Below are 9,504 nucleotides of genomic sequence, written 5' to 3'. Positions count from 1 at the left end.
TAGAGACTTTGTAGTCTCTTCAATCCTTTCAACTTAAAGAATATTTTCTGATAATTACTGGAATATTAGATTGACATAATACCCCTCTCTCCATAGACTAGAATAATTCTGAACATCATGTTATTTAAAGACAGTAGTGGCATATGCTTTAAGGGAACACTGTTATATGTCTACACATGTGATGCATTTCACACAGCTCCCCAGACCTCACACCCAGAGACCCTTGCTCCAAGATTCAAGTCTAACCATAAAATATTCAACTTCTCGTCAACTTGGTACAGTGAAAATGCACAGGATAGGCATAAATGATGACAGAACAATATCTCTATGACAGGAGAAATGCTGAGTAGCAACATAATATCTTTTTAGTTAACTAAAATGTATTTAAAAATAGACGTTGGACATGGTGATTGGAATGAGAATATAGCAGTGTAATGGCCATCGTTGACAGAGGTGACAGTTCCGATCTTCTCACAGTTGGCACAAGCTCCTGGCTAGTTCCTCCTCATGTTTTTGATGAAGATTTGTTCCATCAACAATAGTCTCCCATCGCATGTCCCTTGATTTAACCATCTGAATTTAAGTGACATAGAACTTGATGTAATGCAAGAGATACTTGAAACAATAAAAGAGACAAAAATAATTTGGAATATATCTGGTAACAATTTCTTTCTTTTTTTAATGTCTTTAGCGACAAGGTGCTGGGGCAACCAATGGAAAAGACAAGACATCGGGCGAGAATGGTAAGATGACATCAATAGTTAGCTGCTTGCTTTTTTCGCACCTGCCACCCTGGGCATGTTGCAGGTGTGGGTCATGCCTTCCATCAAAGTCAGCTTACTATATCTGTCTGTACTTTGGCTTCGAGTGGAGTTTAGCAATTCTCAGTGAGTGCTGTGGTCCGGTTTTACAAAGAAAACTGAGCTAGCTAAATGCAGTGTGATAAGAACTGTTTCCTCCCCAAAGGAGGACTCTCATTTTGGGCAACATGGTAATTACAATGCAAATATAGTTCTCTGCTTTCTCCATTAGGGTTGGTGACAAGCATCCAAGTTGTTGTGAGGATAAAATAAGATCAAATGGGATGAGTGCTGTGAAAACTGTGAAGCGCTCGACTCCTTAAAGGAGGTTTTAAAATCTGCTTCAGCCATCGCTGTACACAGAGCACAGTGCTGGTCCCAGGCAAGGTGCGGGATCAGTGACCATCCCTGTGGTCATTCACCAGCAAATAAAAATATGTAGCAGAGACAGGAGCAATTGCAGCCTGCAACTCCAGTCTCCACATTGGCCTTAAGTTGAAGGAATAATCTTATTTTATGGATGGGGAAACTGAGGCTTGGAGTGGAGGAGCTGGGATGTGACCAGGAATTGAAGGAACATGGTCTTTGCAGAAGACAGAGCTGGGTGTAAGCCCAGCTCCCCAATTTTAGTGGTTGTGATGGAGGATGACTTATNTGATGGAGCCCAAGTCAACAGGGAAATGGATGAGGCTGGGGGCGGAGCAGGCCCGGTTCCCCGTGAAGGTCAGGGTTATCAGAGCAGGAGGGAGGGGGCGGCAGCCTCCTGCCTCCTGGGGTTTGGGCCACCAGGAACCAAATGGGTAGGATGGGTAGAATGCAGGCGTCCTCCAGTGACTTGGGGCTGGAAGCCACATATCCAGCTGCTGAGGCCACAGGAGAGGTGGGGACACGGGGGCTATCAGTGACTGTAGGTGTTCCGGGAGACCTGGAATGGTGGCTGCCTGGCTTGGGGCTTAGGTGTTAACCTGGGATGGAGGCAGCTCTGAGCTGTCCCCAGCCAGCAGTTCAGCTAGAAGATGCTAGAATTTCCTTCACTCTCCTGGAGAGGCATCAGGGAGTGGATTTGCTTTCATTTAGAACCTGGACTTAAACGTCAAGCTTGTGACTGTAAGGTAGCTGCTTAAACAGTATGAGAAACGACCATCTCCTGCTTTTAATTAAGTACAAAGCAGAGCCCAAATCTTCATCCCTCTTGTTCCCCACACAACTAGGGGAACTGTCTCAGGCACCTCAGTGAGGACATCCCCTAAAGAAATGAAGATTTGAGCCCCACTCATGTAAGCCATACATTGAAAGTCCAGAAGGGGAGAAGGATAGCCAATATCGTGGAACCATTGAATTTAGAATGTAATTATAAACTTCACTTTTTTCAGCATGTGGAATACTTATTATTATTATTATTATTATTATTATTATTATTATTATTGTTGTTGTTGTTTTTTACAGAAATTGCTACTTGTCATGAGTGAGAAAGCTAATTACTTGCATATAACTAGATTTGAATTAATAAGACATTTAAAAATCATATTTCCCTTGATGGTGACCCTCCCTGATCCCAAAAAACTAACTCAACAGTAGATGCTCCTTTCCAGCTCTCTGGGAGTCCTCTGGGTACTGGCCACAGTCGTCCTGTTCCAGCTGCCACTTTCCTTTCTGGAATTGAGTTGACGATTGATCAGCTGAANACGACAAGGGGCAGATGGCAGGAAACACAGCGAGATTCTCCTGGAAGCAGAATTATGAGGAGAGCTCCTGGTTCTGTTTTTGCTGGTGTTGAATTCAATGCTGCTTCCCCACCCCCACCCCCCATGCTTCTGCACCAAAGGAAAAATAAACAGAAGTCCATGTGTATCAACCACTGATGTCCTTAGTGGCCATGACACTTGTCTCTCTAGATCAGTCTGAAAATAATGAAGCAAATTTCTGCTGGTAGGAAGGTATTGAATGCCACGTGCAGGACGCCGTCAATACAGTTGTGTTTGGTTTGCTCCATAATGTGGACGGTATATGCTACACACCTGCTTTTAACCTGGTAATTGTCACTGTGCATATTTGATCAGACAGAACTTGTCCTGCCCTCTGCGGACCTTAATAGATTAAGCTGGATTGATATGTAAACTGAATGACGCAATGGCGGCAGTCATGGTGTCATTGGATCATTGCTGAGGCTCCTAGAAAAGGGCTTGGACCTCCAGAATCTCCTATCGGGCCTTTCCCTGAACAGCTGACCATGCTCTTTCCCTTTAACTCTTCATCTTATTTATTAGCTCAGTCAGAGTCGATGATGTTCTTGAGGTGGGGCTACTTCTGTTCAGCAGGCAACACAGGTGCTCAGGATGCTGAGCAAATGGTTGGGCTAATGGCTGGAGGAGGCTGGGTCCTTTCTCATTTGGGGATGAGAGTGAGTGGCGAGAAAAGGCAGCCTTCTCCCTCAGGGCGCTAACTTCTATCACCTCATGAAAAAGTGGTGGCAGAAGGTAGCACTTTTTCCTTCTGGACTTTGGAGAATGGCATCCAACCATCCATCCATCCATCCATCCATCTATCCATCCATTTTAGTATAGCCTAGCCATGAGTCCTTGTGTTATTTAAACTTAAAAACAAAACAAAACAAAGCACCTCACAACAATCCTACAATTGATCCCTGGACTGTTGGTTTGATTCTGCTTCTNTAATCCTTCGTCAATAAAACATTAAATATAAAACCATAAAAACACACCTTCTTGTTTCTTTATAAACATGGTGATCCAAAGAAAGCACAGAACAAAAGCTTGGAAGGATGGAAAGAGATTTCTGGGGTTGGGTCTCCATCTTGTTGCCTCTCCTGTGTGAGGTATTAATTTTTCAAAGAATTTGCAACATCCGAACCAGTCTACACCAATGACGTGCAGCTTTGTGTTTTTCCTCTTATTTATGAGCCATCTGAGGCACTACTTGTCACGAAGCTTCCATTTCAGGGGTGCTAGAAACACTGAAACCATCAGAAATGTGAGTATCAGGATGCAACAGCACGAAAGGAAGACAGCGCTATGGAGGAAAATTACTTAAGAAAAAAATGTATCTCCAGGGGATAGGAGGCATTAAGTAGCACTTGCTAACAAGAGCATCTAAGCCACCGTGGGCATGAGGTAGATTTTTCTCTCCTTCTTTGCGAAATCTCTGTAACTCACAGAAGCCAGAGATTGGGAACAGAGGGCAAAATGCTAAAAAGTACGTTGAAACAAGTCCTTCCCCTTCTCTCGGCAGAGAGATGCTGTCCACTCGATTCCACCCAATAATGCCTCTTCTGGAAAAGACTGTCGCAGATGGACAGGTGGGAGAGTGCATCTACTAGGTGCCGGGTCCCTACATGTGGCCAGTAGGAGCCAGAGGTTATGATCTGTTCTCGGAAGGAGGGAGCAGGGGCTCCGATAGGGGATTTCCCTAGGGACCAGCTGGCAATGTCACACACACCCCTTTCTCAAGATGTGGAAGACCTCTTGACCCACACTCACACCAGTATGAGTTGGGGGCCCCTTGCTCATGGCCCTGATCTTGGCCATCTTGGGTAAGGCTCTTACCTACAGTATTGAGATGGTTGGTTTAGTCTCTGTCCCTCCAGGTTGTGAGCCAGTCAGAGACTGTGACTTTCTCCTGAGGACCCTCGGAGCCCAACCGAGTTCTTGGCTCATGGGAAAGTAAACAGTTCAGGCATGAGTTACCCCCCAGCTCCCCCGGCCTCCACACACATACCCATGGGTTGGGTCGGGGCCTCTGACACTGAACCCGTGAACTTCATTGCTGATGGTTTTGCACATTGGTGATTGTACCTAGTTTTGACAATCTGATTTTCAAAAGCATCTTCTATTTCTTAGCCTGGGAGGGACCAAAGTCCTCTCACTAGACAGTTTTCCTTGCGCTGTAGCACTGACAAGCGGACCCCAGAACTATGTGGAGCCCATTTCACTTCCTCCCAATGGCTTGATAACGGGCTGAAAAAAAAATGCCTCTGTGAGCCAAAGGATTCCGTGGGGTCCCTTTGTCCTTTGTCCCTTTGTGGGGCCTGGCTTCATGACGGTTGTCATCTTTTCTCTAGTGTTGTCAAAGCAAGTGGGTGCATAGAGCTCTTTCCAATATTTGGTGGCAAAATGAGTGAGTCTCTTGGGGAGATGGGAGAAGAAAGGGCAGGGAGCGGGTGGGACCCTGGGGANCTCTTCCAGGGGTCGGCAAACCTTTTGAGACGGAATGTACCCAAAGAACCGCATGTGGCTCGCGAGCCGCAGTTTGCTGACCCCTGGTCTGGGTGAACGAATAAGACATTACCCCTCAAAGACCTCAGAGGGTAGTGGGGAACACAGAATCACGTAAAATTATGGGCTACAGGGTCCATACGGAGGACAGCTCCATTCACGGTGTAAACCACTGTCAGGGAGGCCTGGGTTAATGTCACTGGGTGGGCCAGGGAGCAGGAAGAAGGACATGATTAGGGAACCCTTCCCAGTGGAGTCCATGCTTATAAAATGAGGGGCTCAGTACATATTGATTGAAGAATAACCACCATAGATAATGGCTAGTCTTAAAAGCCACAAATTTTAGGACCGCAGGAGAATTTAGCAATCCTCAAGTCCAGTGAATGGCTACATGTCTATTATGACACTATAGTTGATTTCTAACTCCTACCTGGTGATCTAAATTGCTTTAAACATGTAGGGCATTTCCCATGCTCATCAATGGATATTGGGGTTCTATTGACTTTTTCCTTTAAAAGTGTTAAGTGAAAAAAAAATCTATTCAGCACATTACAAGCAGATTCCATGAGGACAGTCAATGAGATTTTTGGAATTGTGCATGTTGTTGTATCTTGGAAATTCCCTGTTCTGATTGTGAGCATGCCTGAATGAATTTAGATATGCCCGTAATCTACCCCTGTGTGAGCGTTAGTGTTTGTCCATGGCAGGATATCACTGCACACTTTGTAGCTCCAAGTCCCTGGTGGCTTCTTAACCGTTGTCATTATTTCCTTCTCCTTGGACCTTGTTCAAAGCATGGGATCATCCTATATTTATATCTCTCTTCTCGTATATGCACAAGTCCTGTCAAAATATCGAGATAACACAGTGCCACGTCGCAAATATTATTTCTGGCAAAGTTCTATACCTCAGAAATGTGGGCTATTTTACCTCTTCTTGAAGATAACGTCTTACTTAAAATAGATGTAGCCATTTGTCAAGTACTTCCACCAAATACCTCCTGCAAGTTCACTGTTATTTTTTTCATCTAGATTTAACCTTTCCCATCTTCAAAGAAGATTTGTTTCATTTTGGGGGGCACTACTTTGTGAATTTCCCTGTCATCATTTTTTTTTGCTGAGTTCTTACGGAGAGCCAGATCTGGCTGAAATTCAGGTGAGAGCTCCCCCACAGTTGAATTTTGGATGAGGATTTTGAATTCACACATGACAAAAATATAAATGCAGAGTAATGTAACTTTAGAGCTACAAGCTGTGCCCTGAGGGGACCCTGCTTTTACTTCTCTGTCCTTTTAGTATTGTGACAAGGAAGCGGGACTTAAACGGGAGAGTCAGGCAGATCTCCTCAGAAATGAGGCAATTTAAAAGCAAGCCGCTGTTCTGTAATCTTTTGCTCCATCCACCTCAGGAACAAACCTCTTCTGAGGCGACGGTAGCTCAGACAGGGCTGGGAGAGCTGAGTGAGCCTGCGATTGGGCGGTGGGGACAGCACCAGCAACACAGTTTGTGGGCCCCAGTGAAAAACAGGTATTGGGCTCCATGGTCAACATTATNTCCCTACTCACCTGATCTGGCTCCCAATGACTTCTTTCTTTACCAAAAGGTAAAGGAAACATTGAAAGGAAAACATTTTGATGATATTCAGGACATCAAGGGTAATACGACGACAGGTCTGATGGCCATTCCAGAAAGAGTTCCAAAATTGCTTTGAAGGGTGGACTAGGCCCTGGCATCAGTGCATAGCTTCCCAAGGGGAGTACTTCAAAGGTGACCGTAGTGATATTCAGCAATGAGGTATGTAGCACTTTTTCTAGGATGAGTCTGCAAACTTAATTGTCAGAACTTAATTGTCAGGTGTATATCCAGAATGCCTCTTCACTTTCCAGGACACCAGCCTTTGAATATATAACCCAGCAAATCCAGGTGTTCCTCATCTCATCTGCAGTATGGAGATAGGTTTTTCAGAAATATTAGGTTATTATTTTTTTAATTAAAAAGTGAAGTGATTAGGATCTTGGTGGTTCAGAGATTTTCATTCCCATGTGAACCAAGTACTTCATTATTTGATTAGTTCAGGCCAAGAACTTCATTTGTTTTTTGATATAATGCCCTACTTGAGTGAAACAACAGTTCACAGCTCCAGTTACAACTCATCTGCTGAATTAAATTCAAGCATGTTTATAGATACAGACCAACCATCTGAATCTATGCTATTCACCACCAATTACCAATTTGGAGACAACCGAAAGATTTTTTTTTTTGCAAGATAGTAATTATTGCTGGATATCTTGGTCTATATCTTGATGCTCTGAGAGTTAAAAATTTTTATTGATATATAAAAGCCAAAAGAAACACTGGAAAGAGAGCGGCGGCTGGGAGATTTCCAATCCGAAGGAAAGATTTATGAATAATAAAGCTCTGACGGAGCTTCCTTTCAGAGCTTGGAGGCTGACCCAAGCTAAATTGAATTTCTGAAACAGGAATGGATTTCTTTTGGCTTTAGTGAGCTGTGATACATTTATTTCCAAAAAGGTCTGTCTGTGGAGGTGAAGGACATAGATGCACCTGATTTTAGTAAAAGAATCCGCTCCAAATCAGGCTGTAAGTAAATTCCCGGAAGGCAGGTATTATTCTGAGCCTACGAAGAGGCTGACTGCAGTTACACTTCTTTGAGGCATGAATAGCTGAACAAACACCCAGGCATCATACTTAAATAGGTGTGCCTCCTTTTTGGGAAACACTGTGGCTTGAGAAATTTCTAGTAGGTGTGGGGAGATTTCATTTGCCTTGATATGATTAGTCATTGCTAACAATGAATAAGCTTAAATGTGCTGGGTACTCTCGTCTCCTTGTTTTGAATAAAACCAAAACCTTAGATGTTTATCTTACGTTTCGATTTGAGACACGCACACTCACACACACACACACACACACACACACACACACGTTGTAATTTTATTTTTCTGCTATCAAATAGGTGGAGAACGAGATGAACTGAGAAAGACCTGTTTTTATAGACAGATACACTGCTATTAATCTGAGCATGATTTTTCAAATAAGAAATGAAATTCATTATTTATTCTCCAAACGCTTTACACGCCTTCCCTCCCCCTTTGGGGCTGCAGATCACCCAACAGATACCGAAATTTTTCCTTTTGGTGTTTGTTCTTGGTGCATGATGATCTTTCAATACGTAGCAATGGACTTGGGTAGGTTTTATCCAGGATACATTTGGTCTGTCATTGCTCCTTGGTTTGTGGAAGTGTGTGGAGTGAGGTCTCACATGGGAGAGTAGAGCTCAGCGTGGAGTAAGAAGGAGCGGAGGGTGGGTCCAGGGACCAAAGGCGACTGAGCACGCTCATCACCCCGAGAGAGAAGGCCTCCTCTGGCAGGAGGCTCTGCCTGGCTCTNTGTTAATTATAAATTGAACTTACCTTTTGCTGGTAAACTAGTCCTGCTTCCCACTGGATGGGATGTATGCTGGTGCCTACCCATCCAAGTGTGGATGATACCAATCTCACGCACCAGCTGCAAACATTCCTTGGAGGCCTCAAAGCCACTTAGGATGCTCTGTCGTGAGTCTGAATTGGGACCTGTGCAAGACTCAAGTACTAGAATGTTCCTCTGTACTGCACTCATGAGTGCCCTGCTGACTTACCCACCTGTTTCAGGCCATCCTATTAGGTAGGGTCAGTATGGTGACCCCTGGGGTGAAAGGTCATTATATCAGTAAGTAGAGGGTTTGGTGCCCAAGAATACCCTGATCAGAGCTGGTGGGGAGGGTGGGAAGGAAATAAGTTCTTTTGTAAGCGTTTCATGATGCCTAGGGCTCCTCTTGTCTCCTCTGTGTGAGCTGGAGAAGGATGGACTACCTCACAGGAGCTTCCCGATTTTCCTGCGTCCTAGGTTCATATCCAACTCTTCCTTGGTATTCATTTCCATGGAATCCCACAACCTTAAAATCATGCAGTTGTATAGTCAAAAGTCTTCTCAGAGATACGCTACTGCCTCGGTTCTCCAGCTTCCTTTTGCTCTCACGACTCCTTCCCGTTCTTAAAAATTCTTGAAGATGCCCAGAAACTTTTGTTTATGTTGTTTGTATCTATTGATGGTTCCCATATTAGAAATTGAGACAGAGAAATTCTAGAAAGCTTTACTTGTGCATTCATTAAAAATACAGTGATAGACCTATGACATGTTAGCATAAGTAACATTGAAAAATGAAAAGCAATTATATTTTCCAAAGCAGAAAAGAATATTTAGTGAAAGAATAGCAATGTTTCACATTTTTGCCAATCTCTTTAATGCCTGGCTTAATAAAAGACAACTGCTGCTGCTTTCAGCCTGTTGTAATGTCACAGGCCGTGTAGCCTCTGGAAAATTCCACTGGCATTTATGAGAGAATGAGATTTTAAAAAGCAAAATACAAAACAAAACAAAAGAACAGCAACAACAAAACGTTTAACACTATAAAAA

The 9,504-nt window shown here is 43.7% G+C and overlaps 1 protein-coding gene across 1 annotated transcript in view; it reads left to right on the top strand.

The window, feature by feature from the left end:
• PCP4 (Purkinje cell protein 4) overlaps window positions 1-9,504 on the top strand; it is a 70,824-nt gene that overhangs the window by 26,954 nt on the left and 34,366 nt on the right. Inside the window, exon 2 of the mRNA XM_019655758.1 lies at window positions 692-743. Coding sequence (XP_019511303.1) covers window positions 692-743 — 52 coding nt within the window. The remainder of the gene's footprint in view (window positions 1-691; window positions 744-9,504) is intronic.

The sequence above is a fragment of the Hipposideros armiger genome, unplaced genomic scaffold, assembly GCF_001890085.2.
Source record: "Hipposideros armiger isolate ML-2016 unplaced genomic scaffold, ASM189008v1 scaffold_246, whole genome shotgun sequence".
Classification (NCBI taxonomy): domain Eukaryota; kingdom Metazoa; phylum Chordata; class Mammalia; order Chiroptera; family Hipposideridae; genus Hipposideros; species Hipposideros armiger.
The sequence above is the reverse complement of the archived record's forward strand: the minus strand, read 5'-3'. Positions and strand labels throughout refer to the sequence as shown.